The sequence below is a fragment of the Gouania willdenowi genome, chromosome 1 (assembly GCF_900634775.1).
Source record: "Gouania willdenowi chromosome 1, fGouWil2.1, whole genome shotgun sequence".
NCBI classification, from domain to species: Eukaryota; Metazoa; Chordata; class Actinopteri; order Blenniiformes; family Gobiesocidae; genus Gouania; species Gouania willdenowi.
This window is the reverse complement of record NC_041044.1, coordinates 25,467,246-25,493,021: the sequence shown is the minus strand read 5'-3', so window position 1 is coordinate 25,493,021 and position 25,776 is coordinate 25,467,246. Positions and strand designations below refer to the sequence as shown.

General features: G+C 38.0%; 2 protein-coding genes across 3 annotated transcripts; one reads left to right on the top strand and one right to left on the bottom strand.

Moving 5' to 3' along the window:
* Nucleotides 1-560: 560 nt before the first annotated feature.
* On the bottom strand, nucleotides 561-18,844 carry gga3a (golgi associated, gamma adaptin ear containing, ARF binding protein 3a). 2 transcript variants are annotated; one of them, XM_028456641.1, is made up of 17 exons: nucleotides 18,774-18,844; nucleotides 15,326-15,410; nucleotides 15,124-15,199; nucleotides 14,939-15,037; nucleotides 13,785-13,908; nucleotides 13,539-13,642; nucleotides 11,614-11,694; nucleotides 9,422-9,559; nucleotides 8,857-8,938; nucleotides 8,566-8,676; nucleotides 5,908-6,108; nucleotides 5,749-5,822; nucleotides 5,262-5,668; nucleotides 4,148-4,329; nucleotides 2,597-2,766; nucleotides 2,279-2,389; nucleotides 564-1,765 (listed from the first exon to the last, which is right to left on the bottom strand). In XM_028456641.1, exons 1-17 carry the CDS (start codon nucleotides 18,808-18,810, stop codon nucleotides 1,655-1,657), a joined length of 2,193 nt encoding a protein of 730 aa, XP_028312442.1. In that variant the 5' UTR covers nucleotides 18,811-18,844; the 3' UTR covers nucleotides 564-1,654. The 2 variants fall into 2 exon arrangements, with proteins under 2 accessions (XP_028312450.1, XP_028312442.1); XM_028456649.1 differs by lacking the exons at nucleotides 14,939-15,037; nucleotides 15,124-15,199; nucleotides 15,326-15,410; nucleotides 18,774-18,844 and having other exon boundaries at nucleotides 561-1,765; nucleotides 13,539-13,656.
* A 2,104-nt stretch (nucleotides 18,845-20,948) lies between these two features.
* Nucleotides 20,949-25,237, top strand: mchr1a (melanin-concentrating hormone receptor 1a). The gene is made up of 4 exons (XM_028438592.1): nucleotides 20,949-21,158; nucleotides 21,269-21,370; nucleotides 22,796-22,846; nucleotides 24,176-25,237. The coding sequence occupies exons 1-4, from the start codon at nucleotides 20,949-20,951 to the stop codon at nucleotides 25,235-25,237; spliced, it is 1,425 nt and encodes a 474-aa protein (XP_028294393.1).
* The last annotated feature ends 539 nt before the right edge of the window (nucleotides 25,238-25,776 follow it).

Genomic DNA, 25,776 nt, shown 5'->3' with positions numbered 1-25,776 from the left:
ATTTAAAAATATTTTTTTTTTCTATTTTTGGACTTAAAAAGAAGAGATTATAAAAATTGTAAGAATGATTTATTAGAAAATGAACAACTAAAATCTGATTAGAAGAAGCATTTTTGCACAAACAGATGTAGAGTTTAAAAAATGAGCGCTTTTATACAAATAGGTTTGATGACGTTCCACAGGAGTATTCAGGTCAGGATATTTGATTTTAAAAATGATTTTGCTCGGATGATAAAAGAAAAAAAAAAAATCCTTATTTCCCAATTGAAAACATTTCATGCATTTATTTTTTTTAATATTAGTCAAAAAAAGAACACTGTATACCACATTTGACAAATGTATTTCATTTTTAATCTTATTACAGAGGATTTTTACTTTTGCATATCCCACAATTAATGGGTAAATTAAGTAATCGAGTAGTGAACATAATTGATTTGAGGATAATGAAAACTTTGAACTGCTTCAGCAACCTGTTTTAATGTAAATATTTACACTGGCAACACTGGCACTGTACGTGTGAAACAAATACAACAACCTGTAAAACAAAGACACTAAACAACAAAATAAAGAACAGCAACAGTTTCATGAAAAAATACAAGACCAATTTACAAATTAAAGCAATAAATAACTTTAATAAAATGTTGTGAAACCTTGTAGCACTGACAGTGATAGAGAGACATGTATTAAGACACTGTTCTGGTTATCACACCCACTGTATATCCACAAGATGTAAACATTACATATTATTACTGTTGAACCTTCACTTGGATGAATACTTGGAGTAATTAGTGTTTCAGCAGCAATGCCTTGTGTAAACACAAATGTCTGTTCTTGCCTAAATACAAGCGTCTCATACAAACAGCTCATCTAATACTTGCTGTAACAGAGGGCTTTTTGTCACAAGCCTAAGGCCTTTAACTTAGACTCAGAGATTTAAAAACACTTATAATACCAGAACAAAGCTTAAAAATATTGTCAAATCCCTGATTTGGGTTTTGATTATTATCATTTAAAAAACAACTCTGGAGTCTGAATTTTTAATCGAATAAGTAACGTTGCCCTGTTTTATCTCTCTGTAATGCTGCAAATGTGTTTAACATTGGTATTGCCTACACACATCCCTATAATAAAATAAATAATAATACATTCTTGACAAAAAACATTGTCTTAATAAAAGCCAAAGCTAATAAAACCATTTATCATGAAACAATTCAAATGGTTTTTTTTTGGTTAGTAACAGATAATGATTCGGCTTTAATTTGACATCTTCATATTAGATTCAAAAGTGCAAATATTCAACAGTTTTTTTCCAATGTGATTAAGGAAGAATAGATGTAATGATGAACAATAGAATGAAAGAAAATAGATAAAAATAAAATAAATCAACTTACTGTTTTGTAATAATATTTAAAATTTATAAAATGTCAAACTGTTCATAAACTCCAGTCTTTTTTTTACATTACTTCCCAGACTGGATTTGTCCATAGTAAACCTGAATGCTTGTTGCCGAACTTTAGTGGACCATCATTAAGCTCCTGGTGGTCCATTTAATTATTAACAGTATTCAACCCTATCCTAAAAGATGTTCTCATTAGCTCTTTTCAACCTCTGTGATAGAGGGAAACTCTAAAACGTTGACGGTACTTGTTCAAAGCTAAAGTGCTCCCCATGTGTCAGCTGGAGGAAACTCGTCCACCTCTCCCACTTCTGTTATCGACTGCTCTTCAAGCATGAACGTCAGTTTAAACCTCATCCGAACTTTTTCCTGTAAAATATAAAAGTACAAACAACATTAGAAAACTTATGCAGTTGTCTTAGATACACAGCATCGTAGGGATGTAACGATTCACTCAACTCCCGATACGATTTGATTCACGATACGATTCTCTCACGATTTATTTTACAAAATGAGACTGTAGACAAATGACTGAAAAATATTCTTTTTTTCTTCAGAAAAAAAATAAAAATTCTGTACTATTTTCTTTGATCTTTCATTGTCAAAAGAATCCCTTGATAAACTATGCAAAACAATGCAATTTAATTAAATATATATATATATATATTTTTTTTTAAAAATCTTTTTTAAAGTATTGTGATTTCATATCGATGCGAACCATGACACCTTTGAATCGATTTTTAACTGCCTCTTGATTAATCTTTACATTCCTACAGATAATGTTTGTGCACATTCGTGCGTCAAGGCACCCCGGGATAAAATGTGCGAAACATTTCTGTCAAAACGTGAGTTTATAAAAAGAAAAGGCTCCTTGTTCTTTACCTTGAGTGGATTGGCGAGCAGCATGACTTGAGTGATAGCAGCAGGGGGAAGTATTGGGTTAAAAGGAGCCAATTCTGTTCCTGAGGGTGATTGAAGCTTCACTTTCATCGTCTGAAAATGTGGGAGTGCATGGAGACAGTACATGTAAATCTGAGAAGCAGCTGCAGCCTCATTAAACATGTCAATTTACCGTTCATCCTTTGAAGTAGATATGGTGTCAAAAATACCATTTAAATATAGATTCACACTGGGGATCTTCTTTAGCTGATAACATGAGTCAACAGGGGCTTGTGGCTGTTTTTGTTTTGTTTTGTTTACCTTGGGCACAGCAACCTGGAGAACCATTTTTCTGACCGCCTGCGGAGATGTGTTCAGAATGGACGCCACCATCACCAGTACATCAGGTCTGCCAGGTGGGCAGTCAGTAGCAAAATGCAGCAGAACACGAACCCCTTTTTTGTCGTATGCTGTGACAGGACAGATTTTACCTGCAAAACAAAACCATTACAAACAGCACATGAAAGGAAAAAATACTATTTGATGTTGGCGGTAGTTTGGTTTCTACACCACACAATAAGTTCAGTTAGTTTCCAAATACACAGTTACACTTATTTTGTCTGTTTTGAAACACATTTTCATTCCTGTGCTTCTTTTTAAGGATGAGAAAATACAAATTAACACCAAACATATTTAGTAATTAGTAAATACATCTAACCCCCTTGATCTTTATTGAGTTACAATAACCTAGTCCACTCGGGCAGTGGTTCTCGACCTATACAGCCCAGGACCCCCACAATAAAGGTGCCAGAGACCGGGGACCCCCACTGTCCCTGAATGTGGTTGAATATGGACATGAACATTGAAGAACAGTCATGCAGAGACAGGGCCATCTATAAGGAGGAATAAAAGGGAGAGATTTTTGGGGCCCATCCATAAAGTCAGTAAAATGATGGTCCATTGTTCTATGAATCTGTGATAACCACATTTATTTATTTATCTGAATAATATCCACTGTTATCCAGGAAGTTTGATATTATTTGCACCATAGTATATAGTCATCTTAAAGATGTAAATCCTTTATATAAGTGACAAAAAATTGTGGAAAAGTTGGTGAAATGGGGTTTTAAAAACTACAAATATTGGTTAAAAGTTGCAAAGTAGAGTGGCCAAAACCGGACAAAAAAAGTGGTAAAAAGGGTTGAAAGAGACAATATTGGCTTAAAAGTGGCAGAAAAAAGTAACAATTAGTTTAAACTGGCAGATAATGGGCATGACAATTGTGAATGTGGTTAAATTGGCTAAAATAAGCATGAAATATGGTTTAAGAGGTTGAAAGTGACAATGATGAGTCAACATATGTGACATTAGGAGAGAAAAGTGGTGGAAAGAATTTATAAGTGCCAAAAATGTCTCCAAAATGTATAGAAATGCATTGGAATTTGATGGAGAAGTGGCAGAAATGGGAGTAATGTGATAAACATTACTCCCAAGGAGCCAAACTAAGGCAAGAAAAAGTGATGAAAATAGGTTAAAATATGGCAAGTTTGGTGTAGTTGCAGAAAAAGGGTAAAGATAGCAAAAATGGGCTGAAATTGTTAAAAAAAATATTCTTAATTTCATGAAGGCATCTTGCAACCTCTTCCCAGTGTCTCACGAGAGTAGAAGCATGCCAGTAATGTAGATTAATTGTGAAATTATATTAAAAAACAAATACAATGTCACACACCACTCTTTTCCCTATCCTCATTTTGTTATTGTATCTTTACACTAACGAAATCTTAACGGATCACATTATAACCCATTATACACCTAAGTGAAAAAAGGTTAACATTCTTCTAAATAACATGTAATTCACTTTGTGTAGCTCACTTGGTTTGATGGTTTCCAAAGGAACGACGACATTGTTCAGTGAAACCGCCGCTCCTCTGTCTACACCAGCCTGGGTCGGTGGAAGGATGGGGGACAAAGAACGCAACAAATCCTTTTCATCTGCTTCACTTTGTATCACCGCTGAAGTTATTGAAGTGAATGTGGAGGAGATGGAACCTGGTCTGAGGACAAAGTAATGGAGAAAACTGAGAGACGTATTGACATTTTCAAAGAAACAAGCAAAGCTAAGAATACACTATAGGATTTTTGTCCATTTTCTCACAATTTTCCCAATTGGCATCCTTCTCTGCTACTTTGAGACACTAAGCATGGCTAGTTTGGACTTTATTTTATTCAGGGTTCCTACAGCTTTAGCCAAAATAAATTCAAGAGTTTTTAAGACTTATTATTGCAATTTGAAACTAAATTTGAGACCAACTTTAAAGTTGGGGGAAAAAAATGGCACATCAATTACATAGGGTGAGGATACATTTTTTCCAGTGTCTAGTGCAGACGTGCAATTGGCGACCCCCAAAGTAAACACAAAAATACACAAAATGACAGTAAAATACGCACAAAAAAAACAGAAGCCAGAAGTCTATGAAACAACAAAAGTACAAAAAATAAAAACCATTAAGAAAAATCTTCATGAGACAAGCAATTTTTGTTGAATTAAAATTTTCCCACGTTGTTGAAAGTTTCTACAAGCATGATGTGAATCTGCACGGAGTCCCGTTTAGTAGTTGGTTCCGCTGTCGAGATCATGCGGCAATACGGGAAATTAAACATTGCCATTTATTTTGAAATGTGAGATTAATTACAATAATACTCATGTGTTCAAATTTAAGACCTTTGAAACATTGATTTGAAACATTTTAATGACAATTAAGGCCTTTTTAAATTCATGATTTTAATGCCTTTTAAGACTTTTTAAGGATCTGCAGGAACCCTGTCTATTACACACGTGAAGTATCAATTAAATTATTTAATATAGTCTGGGTGTTTGTTAGCAATGAAGTGAGTGCATGCACAAGTTTATGTAATTTATGTTAAGTGAAAAATAAATGAAATAATAAACAGCGTGTGAGAACTTCAAAAGGCATCATTTACTTACTTATTCATTGCATTCAGATCCAACAAGCTGAGGTCGGATACATTTTGACCACAGGAAGTAAGTGATGAGACGGACGATGAAAGGGGGCCGTGCTGTGAAGTATCAGCTACAGCTGAGAGAGAGGATGAGGTGATGTTGAAAGGCTGAGGAAGAGAAGCGTGCGATGTGGGGGGTTGAACTGAGCTAACGGGAATTGGGCTTATGACTGAATTTGATGAAAAAGACAATGTAGGGAGTGGAGCTGTGGGAAATAGAGGGCCAAGAAAGGTTTGGATGGAGACTGTGGATGTAGTTGTACTGGGTTTAAATGAGGTCACTGGAGACGAAAAGAACAGGTGGGAAGATGTTGACGATGGAGGAACAGCAGGCGAAGCAGTGCCAAACAGATCCAAATCTTGAGAAAAATCCTGACATACAAGGAAATGCTAATATTAGCGTCATTTTCAAGAAAAGGAAACACCTCGAGATCGTATAATTGATTAAATACCTGTTGAGATAACAAATGATTTCTCAGATTTTCATCGGTGGATTCTTTCAGAACAGGACCTGGTTCATGCAAGCCTGTATGTGAGCAGAATTTAGTTAAAAGCCATTTTACTGTATTGTACATATGAGAGAAGGTTAAAAACAAAGCTACCAAAACAACCTAAAGACAGCAGCTCTTCATCCAGTAAAGACGCAGCCACAGAGGGTTCAGAGGGAGTGTGGAATGCTGGGAGAGCCGCTCCACACAGCAGATCATCACTAAATAATGGCGGAAGTTGTTGGTGCTCAGGTTGAGAGGGATTCTCCACTTCAAGGTCCATCAGGTCAACAAGAACCTCAGGCTGATTTGAGTCTGCAGTGACTTTAGAGAAAAAAAACACACAATGTTTAGGCTTTCACGTGTCCTTAATGGGCTTCTAAAAGAAATGTAGAAAAATCCTTACTCATTTTAACTTTATAAATGCTCATACTGCTATATTAGTACAAAACACCAAAAATAAAATCCTAATCCCAAGCTTAGCCTAACCTAAAGCATTCAAAGAGTAATCATAAGACAATAAAAATGATAAAATCATTCTAGGAATCACTACAAACAATACAAAGAAGACAGATTAGTATATTTTCAAGCTAACACTTCAACTGTAAAGGAATACTTTGTATTAAATTCTAAAGTTTGGAGCCCTAAACTGAGGGAGCCAATGGTAAAAATTACGTTTTGCAATATTTAATTTTGCTTCTGTTAGTCCATTATTGTCTTTTTATCTCATTTATTAATTTATCATCCATGAAGGGGTTTGAGAGCGATGTTAATGGATAAAAAACAACTTAGGAAAAGACAAAATGTGCAAAATTTGAATTTCTAATACCTGGCCATGAACCCACTGAATAGGTAAGCAATATATTTTCTACATGTAATTTTTTAGTGAGCGCAAGGTCAACACAATATTAAATAGCTTGTAAATCCTGATTACATTTGTTTGTTTTTCACAGCTTTTTAGTTAGTTAGTTTTTTGTTAGTTGAGGTTTTTTTCCTTTTTTTAAAAAAAAAAAAAAATACTAATAAAAAAATGTAAATGACTAAACCTTACTAAGTCTTAATTTTTATCTTAACATTTAAAATTTGATGTTAGATTATTTTTCCAATACAGAAATACATTCACACAGCTTTATTTATTTATTTATTTTCTAGATCACAAAAGTGTTCCCATCACCCGTATAATAACAATGTCAGGATGTTTCCCAATTTTACATGAGACCTAGCAGTACCGTAATATACGTCTCAACTCTGTGAAGCTGGAAGTCGGTCTAAGGAGAACATTTTGGTGAATCAATAATAGAGGGTAAAACATCAGAATCAGAATCAGAATCTTTTATTGACCAGGTACAGTTTAGAACAATACGAGGAATTTGACTAGGTAGTTGCAGTGAAAGGAGACACATCAACACACCGGAGCAGCCATTTGCGGCGCCCACATATTTAGGTGAAAAAGGGATCAATAACAGGAGGAGAGGAGGGGTGAGGGGAAAAAAAAACTGCCAGTTTGAAACTGATTTCCCTAAACAGAGAAAGCAGTGTGAAACCAGGAAAAAAACCGCCTCTGCAAACATAAATGTAAGCATGACACAGTCAAACAACTCGAGACAAGGCATGTAGGAAGGGTTGGGTGGGAGGTTGGCTGGGGGAGGGGGTCAGGTGGGAAGAACAACAGGAGTCCAGCCGTTTGGGGACATGGGCGTGCTGCCAGTCGGCGCTGCAACCACGCCTCCATGCAGCTGCGGATGGGAGGTGGGGAAAGATGGCCAACGAGGCATTTGAATTTGAAGACCTGTAGCTGCGTTACTGACAACCAGATGACGTATGGAAAAGTTCAGCATCAACAGTTCCAGGTGGGAATGTAGGGAAGGAGCGGGGGGAGGGAGTGGGGGTAAGAGCCGCCGTCTGCAGAAACTTCCTGGTGATAAGAGATGAGACAACCTTGGCTTTAGCCTTGGCTGGCTGGGGAGCCGAAAGGGAGATAAGCAATGTGATTTGATACAGGCTATGTCAATTTCAATAGCCTTCTGTCCTGGGTCTCTCTGCTGTAATCCAATGAATGGCCTAGTTTCCACTTCCAAGCCAGGTCTCCAACTTCTCCCAGTTGTTATCCATAACGCGTAGACGATCCTTTTGATATCGATCAACACATGAGTCTGAGTGTTCAGAGCCCTGCTACATCCTTCAGAAATCACTGGCAGCTTTTCCAAAACAGTCGCCAGCGTAGTACGGACTTTTCGATAGATGAGGAAGCCACCAGCTCCGATCAGCAGCATGCCTACTATCATTATTCCAATCATGTAGATGTCCTCCACGTCTTCCACGGAAAGGATGGACAGACACACAACTCGCCACTTGTTCCAAGGGTCGAGGGTGTATCCAGCCGCAAACGTCCCGCTTGGACATGCGGGTTCACCACCCCCGGTTCTTTTTGTCGAAAAAATCTGATCGATAGCACTGAGAGACCAACTAATTAATTCCATTATTCCGGTTTTGGATGAGTTACAGAGAGAGGCTCTTGTTAGGCTCACAAGACCAGACAAAGCAGCAGCTGGGAGAGAGATAAGAAGGAAGGAAGGAGAAACAGAGAGTGCGACTGTCCTCGTTGAGAGAAGCAATGTCCATTCTATTCTGTAGAAATGTGGACTTTAAAGGTTTAGCCTTTGTACGCTATGTTTGGATTTAATGCTTTCACATTCTGATATTTTGGAGGATGAAAAAGACGTCAACTTCACAGAATAACACACTCTTCTTTTGTTAAAATCATAACTTAAAATACCTTACTCTGTGTTTGCTGTCTTTCATCATGTCGTCCATTGATTTTGATTTCTGCCATTAACTTTTTACAGGAGTTGATGACCTGCGAGAGGTCATCACTGGCTTGTAAGATTTCTCCTAAAAAAGGAGGAAAAAACAAACCATATAATCCCAGTGACAAGTATGCTTAAAACAAACAAATAAATAAATAAACAAATGAATAAATAAATAATGGGTCTGGTATGAATAGATTTGTCTGCAAGTTAACACAAGGGAAAATAACAAAAACATGTATAATCTATAGCGTGCATTTCTTACCCAAACTTTTGTCGTTGTCTTCAGTCTCCGAAGCTAGCTGAGATATTTTTTGCCTCAGCTTGTCACAATCTCCATATAACTCCTATGGGAAAACATTTAACTGAATATGCACTATAAATAAACACAATATTATAAATATTAACTTCAAATCAGCTGAAATATACAGCATTAATATTACTTATTATTACGCTCCTTTTCTGATTTTTTTGTGTGTATATTCTTCCTAATAACTACTTTAATCCCCTAAACATTTCCTGGGTGCAGTAGCTTCTCGGGGATGATTTAGATGATAAATGTTATGTATTTATGTACATGTGACTCATTAAGCTACATAATTATGATAATTATATTCTACTAACCCAGGTTAAATAGTCTTAAGTCATTGTTCAGGTGTGTAAAGGTTCATTCAGAAAGAACATCTAATGGAAACTAAATGAGAGTGAAGTGAGAGTTTTTTTGTTCCACGCACCGATTACCAAGTCAAATTCCGTGTTGTTTTTTTTTTTTAAACTGTACTTGTCGAAATAAACTTTTCTGATTCTGATTCATCCAGAAAAAAACAAACCTGAATCAGTTCCTTGTCTCCATCTGTGGATTCGTGTGGGCTGAAGTGAGCGAGCATCTCATTAAGGAGTTTGACACTGTTGTTCGCTGCCTCCAGAGTGCTATGTTGCCTTGCAGCTTTCTGTGCTCTCGCCTCATCCTGAAACATAAACAAAAAAATAAACATTTTTTCATTGTTCTGAAATTCGCTCCTAGGTTTTGAATGAATAAATACATTTTATTTGGTTGTCCATTCGATGCACAGTTTTCAAGTTTTTTTTAAATGTAGATAGTGTGTTAATTGATTTGAGTTGATCATTAAGGTCGTTCCAGATTTTTATTCCAATAACAGATACACTTTGTTGTCCAATATTAGTTCTTGCATTTTTTGTTTCAAATTGAAGAAAACCACTAAGATTATAACATCTGTTTCTTAATTTGAAGAATACTTGAATACCTATAGGAAGATCTTTGTTTACAACTTGAAACAAAATTTCTAGTATTTTTAACCTAACTATATCCATATATTTTCATATATTTGATTTTACAAGCATTTCCCAAAATTTCTGAGCAGTAAGACAGATAGGGAAGTACAAGTGATGAGTATAATACATGCAAGGATTTAATATTTAACAAATATTTAATTTTAGAGAGTTGTTTCAACCTGCTAAATTAATTGGTTTATGTCATGGCCTGAACAAAACAGATTAGCATCATCTGCAAAAATCACAAACTGAAATATTTTAGATACTTTGCAAATGTCATTCAAGTAAAAAATAAATAGTTTGGGGCCCAAAATTGAGCCCTGGGGGATCCAACAAACTATAGTTTCTAAATGAGATTTAGTTTCATTAATTTGAACATATTGAAGTCTATTATTCAAATAGCTTTTTAGGTTAAAGCTGATATCCTAAGTTTCTGAGAAATCTATGTTCATGTATCATTCTTTTGAAATGTGAAAAAATACCTAACTAGTCTTTTACTATGGTCTACTACCGGTGGTCATTCATATACATTGTTGTATATAAGTCCCACCTTCGTCCTACAGACCCCTATACAAATGGAAACGAGCGCTGTGATCACCCAGCCAATAGGCTTCAACTTCCTGTAGCGGACGCTGTCAATCAAAGAGAATGCGGAACTGTGCACAAAAACAAGGCCGCGCATCACAACAGCAAACAGTTATATATGATTTTGGCTCTTACTTCAGAAATGTCCATTGCCAAAAGAATAACGATGACCCATAGACATATCAATGCAACCTTGTCATGTTCTTTGCTGCGCTTGCAGAAAAGTAGAGGCTTGGCTTCTGGTAGATTGGCAGAGTCAGGGGAGAAAGTGGAGCGGTTTAGGGCAGGACATCAAGACGTTCTCTCAGAAACTCTGGATATCAGCTTTAAGGCAGGCATATACTGTGCAATTTTTGGCTCATTTTCAGCCGATTTTTGACTCGTGTGTCTATTTTTGGGATCGGGCCGAGTCTCGGCTAAATCATGCGTCATGCATCGTGTAGTATATGAGGTCACGAGAACACCTCACGACCAGCTCCCGATCAGCAATCGTATGATCGTAAGAAAATCAAACATGTTTGAAATCCTGGTCGCTCCTTGTGAGAATAGCTCACTGTTGAAGCAGTGCCACGGACCGGCTTACCTCAAACTCGCACACTGCGCATGCATGAACACCATAAAACCGATTGACGGACCGCACTGCCTACATCTACATCTGTCCAGCCAGCTCCTGGTTCATCACATCGCTATCTTTTTTTTTTTTTAAACTCCTTTTGTTGAGATTTGCCAGTTCTTCTTCGTCTGTTTTAATGGCGACGCATCAGAGTTCTTCTTCTTCTAATTTGTACGTTGCATTTCCAGAAACAAGACCCAGACGTGACGTGTATGGACGTACAGTTTGAGCTGTCAGATCGTGTCAGAGTGTCGGCCCGTATAGTGTGAGAACATTAATCCTGAGTTGCGCAAATTCGGACTCTGCAATTGAGTCACACAGTTTGAGCTGGAGCTGAGTACAACAACTGAAAAAAAATATAGTGTATCCCAGCCTTTAGGTACTGTATATTCATTATTTTTTCAAAGCATGTAAACAAAACAAAGAGGAAATAGCTGCACACGCAGAACTAAAAAATGAAAAAACCTTGTTCACAAAAAGCTCGACACTTATTAATTACATTCAAAGAAACACCAAATGAATGCAACAAACCTCTTTGACCATACTCTTGATGAGTCGATTGGCCTCCTGCAGATCTTCAGCCTTTTTGCTCTTCAGCAGCTCAGCCAATTTCTACAGAACAATTAGAAAAATAATTGGAGATTTTGAAGCCTGATTCCAACATTAAACAGTGACAACAATAACAATCCAGCACTCAGACCACTACAAAAACCAACGCTTATGTCCACCCATCAAATAGATTAAACTCTAAATAAGCCTCAGTGTGTTTCATTAGAGTGCAATGATTTAAGAGGGTGGGTAACCTACGTCACAAATGTTTTGAAAATGATGCTAAGTTTAGATTGAAAACCCCAAAAGACAGGCTTTCAGTGAGGCAACAGTCAGAAAGAGGGTAGAATGTGCTGACATTAAACTTTAAATCTGTCTACGTGACGTCGACTAGTCGCAGTACCTGACTTTTGTCCAAGGTGGCGGCACAACACAGTAAACGAGGGTCCTAATACCCCTGCACGGCAAGGCAGCACAACATCAAGCATTTCTCGTTCCTTCCTGGTTTGTGCTCAAACTGCAGCTGGTAGGCAGATACTATGGCTAATATACATGCTAATGATAGCTGTAGTGGTAATATGTCTGTGTATTAAACAGATCCGGAAAACATCAGCAGCACAGGACGAAGGCTCTGTTAGCGGGGGAAGACCACTGCTGTGCCAAAATCTGTGACCCAAAAAAATCTGTAAAAGCAGGTGGCAACAGTTCCAACCCCTGAGGCTTCTCTGCGGACATTTACTCCCCTTTAAACACGTTTGTAATTCTTCTCCAGACTGCATTTACTTCAGTTACCAGAGCGTCATGTTTAAGGGGGAGTAAAGAGCTGCTTAATAGCTTCAGTGAAGGAAGCGGAAGCTACCGTAAGAACAGCCCAAACAAAGTCTAAACGCCCGGCTCTGAGGAAGCCTTGGGGCTTAACAGTTACCGTAGAGTCACGGTAGGTGAAGCAGCAGTGTTCCTGGGTTTACATAGCTTCTATAGCATGTCTCGTGTCCCAGGGGCTGGTGGTGTTGTGCCAAAGTCTGTAAACCGAAAAAAATCTGTGACCGCTGCGGCTTCTCGGTGGTAGAGAAGAAGAGTGTTATGTCAACTGCGTAAACCTCTTCGCAGCTATTCAGGAGCTATTTACTCCCCCTTAAACATGACACTCCGGTGGGTGAAGTAAATGCAGACTGGAGAAGAATTACAAAAGTGTTTAAGGGAAAGTAAATGTCCACAGAGAAGCAGCAGGGGTTGGAACTGTCACCACCTGCGATCACAGATTTTTTCGGCTCACAGGTTTTGGCACAATACCGGGACTCGGCTGCCACTCTGCTTAACTTCGGCTGTTAGTGACGTCTTCGACTAGTCGATGTCGACTCATATGCACATAAAGTCAACCTTTAAAATTATGAAGTCGTTCAAACCCTAGTAGCTACATGTGAATTCCTTTCAAATTTAGACAGTCAAGTTGGTTTGGTTATTTACAGTCACTTAATCAATTAGTTAAGAGTGGAACATGTGTGAGTTTAAGTTAAATAAGAAAAAAAAAATCCTCTTGCTTGCACTGTCTGAAATTCCAGTTCAGCATTAAAGCAAATATCTTAGCAGTGCTGACCTTTTCTTAATAATGCCATGAGGACATATAAAGTGCCACAGAATTATTTAAAGCATATTTTCTGGCTGAAGTGAAAGCGGAGCACTCTCCTGAACATGCCTACAAACAGTGGCTGAAGCTTATTATAATTTCTAAATGCATTTTGCTCATGGACATGACCTGTTGCACAACTTTTTATTTCAGTTGTTTTGTCTTAAATTTACATGAATAAACACAATATACACTAATATAAACTTGAATCAACCAATATTTAATCTATCTGAACTTCCCTTTAAATTTCTTTTTCCTTTAAAGAGACACTCTGACAAACCTTGCCCTTTATTTCATCTTCAAACACTGGATTCTTTTGCCGTGGAGAGGGTGATGGTACTAATGTGGAATCAGCAGATATTTCAGGATCCATAGATACAAGACCTGAAAACGAGAAGCTGCTTTGACAAAATTTAAGAAAATAATCAAGTCACATTACCTTAAAAGATGACGATTACAGCTTACAGCGTAGCCTTGGATGTTACAAACATGCAGTCATCAAACTTTATCAGTATATATCTCTCACCTTGAGATTTCAGCATTTGATAAACTTCACATATCTTTGTTTCTTCAGGTAGTGACACTGTCCAGCTATACAGCATCTCTATCACCTTTGTCTTGACATTTTCTGATATTTTGTCGCCCAAGTACTATAGGAAAACACAAGCACAACAAAATAAACTAAACTAAAACATTTCCATTTCCTGCAGAAAATGCTAATGAGGATGCAGGTCCTGACCCGTGTCGCACTGCATTAGCTTAGCATTAGCATTAACTAACATTACCATTAGCAAGCATCAGCATTAGCTAGCATTAACAAAATAGCATTAGCATTTACTAGCATTACTATTAGCCTAGCATTAACCCTAACCTTGCATTAGCCTAACATTAGCATTAACCTAGCAATAACATAAACCTAGCAATAACATTCACCTTGCATTAATATTAACCTTAGCATTAGCATTTGTCTAGCATTAACACTAACCTAACATTAGCACTAACATGGCATTAGCATTCACCTGGCAATAAGTTTAGCCTAGCAATAACACTCATCTAGCATAAGCATTCACCTAGCATTAGCATTAATCTAACATTAGCATGAATCTAACATTAGCATTACCACTAACAAATCATTACCAAGGACCTAGCATTAACCTAGCAATAGCATTAACCTAACATTAGCACTTACCTAGCATTAACACCAATCTAGCATTAACATTGACCTAGCAAGAACATAAACCTAGCATTAACCTAACAATAGCATTAACCTAGCATTAGCATTAACACCAACCTAGCATTACCACTAACCTAGCATTACCACAAACATAGCATTAGCATTTGCCAAGCAAGAACAATAACCAACCATTAGCACTAACCTAGCATTAGCATCACCCTAGTACTAACATTAATGTAGCAATAGCATTAACCTAGCAATAGCATTCACCTAGCAATAGCATTCACCTAGCAATAGCATTAATTTAACAATAGCATTAACCTAGCAATAAGGTTGGAAAAGGTTGAAATTTCTAATGAAATTCGATGGGAACAAAAAATTGCATGCACAATAACTCAAAAAGTCTGAAAGTTACAAATTATAAAAGTACAAGCATAAATGCTGTGGTTTTTGATATTTCTAAATATTTATCTAAATAACAAAAGTAAAACTTTAGGTTTACTTACTTTGGGTGAAACTAACTTTATTAACTCGTTTAAAAATTTAAATTTCCCAACTTCATTGTGAAACCTTTGGCCGCAGTTCTTCATACAAGCCTCAAGAGCCTACAAACACAAAACACGACAACTTCTTATACTGGAATACAAACTCTAAACTGAAGAGTGAAGGAAAGAAAAACAGTGCAACAGACCGTCAACGCTTGCATTGCTTCCCATTCCTGAGGGGACTGAATCTTGTGGGCCAATAGTCTTACAGAAATCTGAGGGCTGAAAAACATTGCAGGAGGAAACAATGCAGTCACACAAGCAGTGCAGACAACAATGTGATAATCATGGTGACATTGGCAAGTTATTAGTGCGGTATGTGGACAGGATTTCCCACAGATGCCGTACCCTTCTAGCTCCTTATTGATTTGATCACAAAATCCCATAATATACTCCCAATCTTCCTGTCTGTTAGATGGGTTGGTGGCTTTATCTGGAAAAAAGAAAAAAAAAGATGATAAAATTAAGAAGTGAGTGTAACTCTGAATAAAATGCAATGTCTGGAGATAAAGCGCTGTCAAGAGTTGATGAATTTGAAGTGATTTACATCTGGTGAGGCAGACACCACGATTTAAGACAGGGTTCATTTCGCAAACAGGTTAAAACCAAAGAACAGTGAATGGTATAGGTCAGGGGTCTGCAACCTGCGGCTCTGGAGCCTCACGTGGCTCTTTGAGTCCTTTGCCATGGCTCCATAGAGCTTTAAAAAAATACTGAAAAAAAGAGTTATTTTCTTACAGAGGCTATTAATGATTAATGACAAATAAAATCATGATATAACAATTTGTTAACTTAAAAATAAATCACGTTGTGCACCTTCCTACTTCATCTCCTGCAACATCTACAGACCATCAACTTTCCTGCACCTGTGGTTAACCTTAAGTTTTAAATCCCTGGTAAGATAACTAAACCAACAAAAACACTATTTTGGAAGAAAACAGAGATTTTAATTGTGTGGGAACAGATTCTTTTAACTTCCAATGTGCCGGTTAAATATGCATGCTTTATGTGTGGCAAGAAATTAGCAATTAGCATGTGTTGACCACATGATCATGCATTAATACATTAAATACATTAACATAAAAAACATTATTTATATAAATTGTGTTCATGTAAACTGAAATGCGTAAGAATTTGAAGATGCAAGACATGGTTTTGTTATTTTTTTTATGTCAATTCATTTTATTTTATTTTAAACTGCTTTTAAGTTGCCATTTACTTGATCAATATAAATCAAATGAAATTAAATAAAACATTATTCTATATAATTTTAACTGTATAGAATTTAATACACTGTATCGTATACATTGAGGCGGTATTTTTCCGGCTCCAGGAGGACTTTATTCGGGGTGAGATGAGGTTAAATGGCTCCTTTGAGAGTAAAGGTTGCAGACCCCTGGTATAGGTATAACAAATTAGGGGTGTCCTGATCCGTTATTGATATCAGATATCGGTACGATATCAGCCAGAAAACGGATATCGGATTTTATCCGACTGCATCTAAAATCTCCGATATATATTATATGATATTTATTAATTTTTAGAATACTGTAGATATTATGTTGAAGGTAAAAATGTATATAACCATTTGGTTAATAATAATAAATGGGTCAGTTTTTCTCATACCTCCTGTTGTTGACTATTGTTCTCGGTTTATGAGTAACATCACTTGATCAAGCCTTTTCTAACATTCCACACAACAAAATAAGTAATAAAAGTATGTATGACTCGTGCTTATATCGTATCGGGTCATAATCGGTATCGACCGATACCCAAGGCTGCAATATCAGTATTGCATCGAAAGTGAAAAAGTTATATCAGGACATCCCTATAATACACACGTGTATATATATATATATATATATATATATATATATATATATATATATAAATTAATTTAAAAATGAGAAATACAATTTTAAAAGATAGTAGTTAAAAGGTTACACAGAGGATTTTAAAAGTAGAAACTTTAAATGTTACAAGTAGTGATGTTATGAGATGAGTATGTCGAATAATGGAGGGGGCGTTTCTATGATAATGTATCAAGGCTTGTGTCATTTAGGGGAGTATGAAAAATGATGATGTCTGAAGCCTCACTGGCTGAGTTTGCCCAAGGTTTACCAGCATTATAAACCCCTCAGGCTCCATTCAAACTGCAGGTTTTTGATTGCAGTCAGTTCAGAGTTTAGATGAAATTTGAATAGCTTAAATAGTGTTAAGGCTGGGCGATGTACAGTAGCAAGATTCAAGATATACTGTATATAGGGCGACCGTGGCTCAGGTGGCAGAGGGGTCGTCTTCTGATCGAGAGGTTGGGGGTTCCATCCCAGTCTATACCTGTCTATGTGTCGAAGTGTCCTTAGGCAAGACACTAAACCCTAAGTTGCTCCCAGTGGTCGACTAGCGCCTTGCATGGCAGCTCTGTCCCATTGATGGGTGAATGTGTCAATGAGCTGATGTGTAAAGCGCTTGGTGACTACTTCAGTGTAGGGATAAAGCGCTATATAAATCAAATTAATTTAATATATATTGAGTTCAAAATTTTGGTGATATAGAAATGTACAATATTGCATATATATATATAGCTTATCTTGTCTTAAAATAGTCATTTTAGGAGTCACCGCTTTCACTACTTCTCAGAACAGCATTAAAAGATCAGTTAGCTGGATTTCTGAGTGTGTCCTAACCCCAAACAAGCCACACTACACACCTCACTCACAGGTGCTGTCCCTTATAGAAGAAAAAGCCAAAAGTGGCACATTTATTAACAAACATTTGCACATGTGAGGCATTGAAATCAGCAAAATTTACCCAGAATTTACCCAGAATTGTCTTTCTGGTCATATTTAATTTGAATTAAACGTATCGAGATTTATACCGTATATCACAAATTTTATAAAAAATATAACATGAATTTTGGTTCATGTCGCCCAGCCCTAGATATCATTTATGTATATAATTTGAGGATAGTTTAGAGAGTGAATAGCCAGAGAGATATTTTGCAGATTTAGCAAAATGAAGAGAGGATAGGTTAGAGGAGTGGTTCTCAAACCTCTTTGTCTCAAGTACCCCCATGGGTCCGATTACAACATTTTGATTAGAATACAATATTTAAACATAATGATGGAATGAATGGGTGTTCAGCCCTAAAATATGTTGATTTGTGATTAAATTTTATCAGATCAACATCAGTAAAGACCAGTACTCTAAGCTGCAATATCGGCATCGTATCGAATTGATTAAGTTGTATCGAGACACCCTAGTTACTTAACTTATTAACTTCTATCCTTTGGTATGGAGCATCATGCTAAAATTATGTTTTAATATGTTTAACATATTTCTGCTGGAAAAACGTCAACTTATACTTCCTAGAATTAGCATTCAGAAGTAAAATACACATGTAGATGATCTTTCCTCTCAGTTTAATAAACTGTGATCATAAATCGCTGCTGACAGCTCTCACTGATCGATGTTTGTACTCCAGAAAAATCTACCACGCTTTAACTTTATTGATACCTGAAAGAAGTCGCTCAGTTACCAGAAGTAAATGCTTAAACGTGTGTGGCCCTACGCTGGAGTAGAACTATTTTAGCGGGTATGAAACCAACAACGAGGCCGGGGTTCGGATACATTTCTATCACTAGCTGTCAGCAGCTGACAACTATTAGCCATAAACAGTAAATACGACACGCACACGTCACACGAGTGCATTAACCACACACTGATAAATAAAACATACAAACTCATCTCCAACATGGTTAGAAAACAATATGAAAGTGTTTTAGTCAGTACTCACTAAGCCAGGACTCCAGAGACTCTCCATCTTCCGCCATATTTGTATTCAAGCGTCGCGTGATCCCTGTTGCGTTCAAGTGTCCCCGAAAAAAAATGGATTTTCAAATGCTCCACGGTTTGATTGCGTTGCATTCAATTGCTGCCTGTAAACCATAGCAAATACAGTTTATTAGTTTTTTTTTTGTTTCTTTACTGTTACCTTATTGGAAGGATGACTACAACTTTCAGTTTTATTACACTAGTCTCTTTCAGTTACACATGTAAATAATGTACATGGACATCCAAATAAGTTGTATTTAAAATTTTAGTTTTAGTTTAATTGTAAAACAATTAGACTTTTAGTGCAGCAATCTAAGCAATCTACTACATCACAGATGTGCAACTTCTATCAGAACGGCGCCCACAAAAATGGGATTGTCTGATCCAAGGACCACATTATCAACATTTATGTTAGCATTTAGAATAATCACCATCTAAGCATTAATACAGGAAAGAACAAAGAGTTTTGTCTTTGAAGTCCTTTTGTGTGCGTTTTCTCCCATTTTTAGACATTTTGTGTTTTTTTAATTAATTTTGTCTATTTTTTTGTCAGTATGGTGACTTTTTGTTGCCCTTCTGGGTGTGCTTCAAGTCATTATGTATGATAATGTGATATTTTTTGTGTTATTGTTGTCATTTTGTGCAATTTTGTTGGCATTTTGTGTGGAGTCTGGAGTTTTGCGTGTTATGTTAGGCTTCATAAAACTTCCAATTTCATGAATTAAAATTTTGTTTAGGGGGCCGCACAAAATTAGACCGAGGGTTGCTTGAGGCCCCCGGACCGCCAGTTGCCTATGTCTGTATTACATACCTTTTCACTTAAAAAAAAAAATCATATTTCTAATCAACTTAGTAGCTTTTACTCTGCACCGAATAATACTTTGTGCCTGATTAGACACAATGAAAGGCCTAGAGTAGTGTGACCCCTGTGTTCCAAAGCAATGACCCATTATTTCTGTGTTTTCTTTCAATAAATAAGACAAAATGGCACAGGAGAAAATGTATTTCCCAAAACTACAACTCATTAAATGTATAGTGTCAACAATCACGCAGAAGAACCACTTGCTCATCTAATCCCCTCTGGAAAGTACCATAATTCTTAAATCAGAGATTGTGTTCATGATTATCCAGTAATTTATCAGATCTCCATCAGCGATGAAGAAAAAGACTAATACTCAAGATGAAATAAGTTAAAATGAGATAAAAGGTCCAGCTTATTCCACATAATATCAGACAGCAAATGACCAACCTAAACAGGTAAATGATAAGTCAAATAGGGAAGGATTTTTTTTCCCACCTAATGGTAATTACTGGAAGTGTAATATTATTTTCACACAAACACAGTCTTCTTGAATGAATACCTCACAATTTTTATAATGAACATAACATGTCAACAGTGCAAGGTGAAAAAACGTCAATAACCTCTAGGTTCATTACTTCTCAAAGAACTAATTAGAGTCCAATTAATTTGACAAAATTTGAGCTGTTGGTTAGAGCATAAAAATCACACGCTAGTTTGGATTTTACTATTTTCGAAGGGCATTACCTGATGTGACCTACAGTATGCCTAATACAAAATAGCTCTCAGACAATTGAGAAAAACTGTTGACTTGCAAGAAGCTTACAAGAGTTACAAAAGTTTCTCTTAAAACCTTGATGTTCATCAGTCTGTCAGGCAGATAATCTATAGATGCAGATAGTTCAGTCGTGTTTATACTCTCCCTAGGAGCGACAGACTTGTATAGACCACTGAAAGAGCACATTGCACATCTCTCTGTCAGGTGAAAAAGGATCTGCGAGTGTCAGCTACAAGAGAAGAGTTTGTGGGAGAACACCATAAAGGAATCCACTGCTATCCAAATATGCAGCACATATTCAGTGGACAGCTGAAACCTAAGTTATATTATTTGGGGGAAACACCAAAAGCTATGAATGGAGAAGAAAATGACCAGCACATCAACATCAAAACCTCATTCTAACTGTAAAGCATGGTGGAGGGGTATCATGGTTTTGGGCTGCCTTGATACCTTGACTGATTACAATCATCAACAAAAAAAAAAAACGAATTCCCAAATGAACATTGCGCAAAACAGCTGATCAACTGGCTGCAACACCTGTAGCTGTTATAAAAAAAGGCATGCACTCAACACGTAAAGACGTTTATCTGGCACTGCTGGAGGATGTGGCACACGGGAGACTCTGGAGGGAGAGGATCTTCAGAGACCAGCGAGACCTATTGGTAGGACCCCCCCGTGAGGACGAGGTGCTGCGGTGGGAGGGTGGACAAGTCTGCGGTGCGAGGGAGGAGAAAGTGCTGACTCACCCCAGCCACAGCACCACCCAACCAGTAAGCACCATGGGAATGATGAAAAATATGGTTCTCTTTCATAATATTTGTGCAGAGAGGGAACAAGCAGGATTGTTCTCTGTCTGGGATGTTGTCTTCTTTATCCATAGAACCTCTACTCCACAGACAGAGCTGTTCTCTCTGGTGTTCAGTTCCCAGATTGTGACATGGCTTTAAAACTCTCTGCTTATGCTGATGATGTCATTGTCCTGGTCAACAAGCAAACCAATATAAATACCTTGAAAGAAACAATCAAATATTTTGGTAAAATATCTTCTGTCAGGATAAACTGGTTGAAAAGTGAGGCTGTGATGGTGAGAGAGAAGTTGCGGGGGCGGCTTCGTCTATCTGAAGGTCTCACCTGGAATACAGGATGTCTCAGGTATCTAGGAGTCTTTCTGGGAAGCGACCTGATCAAGCAGAGAAACTGGGAGGGGGTAATGGTGAAGGTCGAAGGTCGTTGGAGTAAATGGAAATGACTTTTACCAAAAATGTCTTTCAAGGGTCAAGTTTTAATAATAACTAATCTTTTATCTTCTGTTCTGAGGCACAGACTGGCCTGTTTAGATCCTTCGCCCTTTCTCTTGTCAAATATTCAAAGAGTTCTGGTTGATTTTTTTCCGGGACAAGTTAATCTGGGTTCCTCAGAGTGTGCTCTTCCTCTCCAAGGAAGAAGGGGGTTAGGGGTTAGTTCATCTCGCCAGTAGAAGGGCAACTTTTCGGCTCCAGTTTATACAGAGACTGCTTACTGGGCCTGTAGACCTAATGTGGAGGCCCTTGGCCTGTTGTATTCTACAGCAGTGTGGAGAACTGGGACTAAGCTCCTCACCCTTCCTGATGGATTTTAAGACTGTGAACATGTCCTGTCTGCCGGATTTTTATCGAAGTGTATGGAACATGTTAAAGAAACAGAAACCTGAACACTCTGACTCCCTCGACTGGATGCTCAAAGAGCCAGTACTGTATGTGGGGGGGGGGGGGGGGGGGGGGGGGGGGGGGGGGGGGCATGGGACCAGCTTCCACCAAAAACATGCTGTGTGCAAAGATCTCCTTGCTTGAGCAGGTGGTGGAGCGGGTTGGACCTCATCTGGACCATCCAGCTGATCTGTGCACATGTCTGGAACTGAGGTCGTTACTTTATGTCGGAAGGCTGTTTGAGCATTAGAGGCATCAGTTGTGTGAAAAAGAACTTACCATGTTGGTGGATTTCAAAGGCGGTTCTCTGATGCCCAACCAAACCAACCCATTTCCTGCTTGCTTTTTAACCCCAGATCTGAAGGACTGTTCTGGGGTTTATCTGAGTGACTCTGCAGGTGTGACTCTGCAGGCGTGACTCTGAGCGTTACAGCTAGGAAAATATTGTGCAGACTGCTGGTGAAGGCCATGAATAATTCTGCTCTGCATGCATTGTTTGCTAATTTTCGCTGGACACAGAGGGTGGATTTGCAAAATTCTGCATGCAGAGTTTCAATTTGGTGTTTATCCCATTTATTAAAGTCTTGGTTAGTGGGTGGAACCCAGACTTCACAACCATAGAAATATGGTTCCATAACTAAGTTTAATATTTTAAGCCAAATATGAACTGGTTTGATGTTCTTTTTGATGGTGTAGAAAGCTCTTCCGGTCTTGTCCCTCAGGTCTTTAACGGCTTTGTTGAAGTTTCTTGTGGTGCTGATGTTCAGGCCCAGGTAGGTGTAATTTTTGGTGTGTTCTAGGGCCATCTTATTTAGGAGAATTTGTGTTTGGAGAGCTGGGGGCTGTGTCCTTTTTGGAATATCATTATTTTAGTTTGGGATTTGTTCATTGTAAAGCCCAGGTTTTGGAGGATTTATGCAGAATGTCCAGGTGTTGCTGTAAACCTTCTTCGGTAGGTGACAGCAACACCAGGTTATTCATTTCTGTGTCTGCCAGCGTGATGCCTGGTGCTGCGGACTGTTCTAATGATTGTGCTAGCTCGTTAATGTAAATGTTGAAGAGGGTTGGGCTCAGACTGCATCCCTGTCTGACCCCCCAGCTCTGAGGGAAGAACTCTGTATGTTTATTGTTGATCTTAATGTCGCACTTGTTGTGCCTCCTATTCTACTTTCTTGTAGTTTGTAAAGCAGCCCCTGGTGCCAAAATTGAATGAAATGCTTTTTTGAAGTCAATGAAGCAGGAGAATAATTTGCCCTTGTTTTTGCTTGTTTGTTTCTCTATCAGGGCGCTGAAGGTAAAAATGTGTTCTGTTGTGTGGTAATTTGATAAAAAAAAAAAAAAAAGCCTATTTGAGTTTTGCTCAAGACTTTTCTCTCTCTCTCTCTCTCTCGTAGACACACACATGAACATACAGCACACACACAGAGGGAGGACATAAATTCCAGGAGTGCTGCTCAAAGTCGGCACTCGCCTGCTGCTGCTCTATCCCCAAGGACACACATGGTGGAAATGTCATCTTGTTTTGACTTTTATAAGGATATATTTGCTCATTCATACATTGAATATTAGGATATTAGTTTTAGTTACAAAATTAGCATATGGAAAATTAACTACTGATCTTATTTGTGACCTTGATTCCTGGTGGAAAATATATATGGATTTCCTTAATGACTCCAGTTATTTGACTTGGGGCATTAATTCAACCACAGGTAGGAAAACCTGACGACTTTTTTGGATTTCACTTATGTTTGTTGTGATGACATTGCTGTATATATAATAATGATTTATTTATGCATTATTGTAGTTCACATAGCCACAAATTTTCCAGAACTTTCAAGGATCATCACTCATTGTAAACACATCAGTTAGAGCTTGAAAAATGCCGATAAAGACAAGAAATGAGTATCAACACGCACGCACGCGCGCACGCGCGCACGCACGCGCACACGCACACGCACACGCACACGCACACGCACACACACACACACATTAATGCGAGGTTTAAAAAAACCATAGAATGATAGAATAAGATTTGAGCAACAGGTAATAACTTAAAGATTGACAATTTGATAATTGGTCTGTGATCTTTAAATACTGTGCAGGACTTTGTATTGAACCCCTTCCTTTCTAATTCACTTCCAGCTAAAGATGGGGTCCTTCACAGCAGTGCCATCCTCCCTGCCATCTACGGCATTATCTGTTTTCTGGGCATCGTGGGGAATAGCATTGTCATGTACACTATAATGAAGAGGACCAAGTGCCATGCTAAACAAACTGTTCCAGACATCTTCATCCTGAACCTCTCAGTGATTGATCTCCTGTTTCTCCTGGGAATGCCATTCCTCATCCATCAGTTGCTCGGTAACGGTACCTGGCACTTTGGGGCTGCTTTGTGCACCATCATTACCGCACTAGACTCCAACAGTCAGATAGTCAGCACTTACATCCTGACAGCAATGACCCTTGATCGTTACTTAGCTACGGTGCATCCTATACGTTTCAACTATGTTCGCACACCCTATGTAGCTGCACTGGTTATTGTGCTTGTGTGGGTTCTGTCCCTAGTTACAATCATCCCTGTCTGGATGTACGCTGGCTTGATGTCCCTCCCAGATGGCTTGGTGGCCTGTGCACTACTGCTGCCAGATCCTGTTAACAGTACATACTGGTTTACATTATACCAGTTTTTCCTGGCCTTTGCCATTCCATTGGTCATAATCTGCCTGGTATTCTTCAAGATCCTCCAACAAATGTCTAGAAGTGTAGCACCACTTCCTCCTCGAAGTTTGAGGCTTCGCACACGGAAGGTAACCCGGATGGCGGTGGCCATCTGCTTGGCCTTCTTTACCTGCTGGGCCCCATACTACATCCTCCAACTCGTCCATCTTGGGGTTCAAACTCCAAGTCTAGCTTTTTCCTATGCTTACAACATTGCAATTAGCATGGGTTACGCCAACAGCTGCATCAATCCATTCCTCTATATTATCCTTAGCAAAAATTTTAAAAGGCAGTTTTTTAGGGCTGTACAACAAAATATCAATAGGAAGTTTCGAGTAAAACCAAGCACAACTGATGGTGGCAGTGTGAATATCAGAATGATACCTGAAGGTGTTAGACAGGTGCGTGTGTTTGGTGACATGGTACCTGCTAATGTGGAAACATAAACAAAGACACACGTATCATAGAAGGTGGCTACGAAGGTCTCTATACTATTAAATACATTATTAAATACATGTTAATAATATATAGCATTACAGACCCCACGACCCTGAAAGAGGAGCAAGCGGGTCAGAAAATGGATGGATTTTGCACAAACTGTGTTTATTTGTGGAATACCTTCAATATATATATACACACAATTTTGAGTTATCGGATATCGGCAGACAACTAATGTCAAACATCCCTATTGTTGACTTTGTCTGAGCAGGTTTATTAGTTACATTTCTAATTGATTTCATGGGAAATGTGATTAACATGATCAATTCTTTAGAGCTTTGCATGTGTTGCATCTTGTGGTGTGGATGATGATGACAAGAAGGTGATGTTAAATAAGTCTTCGGGTCAACTGATATGTAAATAATAGGCAGTTTATTAATACAATCAAGTAACAAAAAATGAGACCTGTGAGAGCTACGGCCGGATCATTGCGAACTCTGCCTGGTCAGTGAGAGCGAATTCTATATATCCTCCAAAGACATCACTC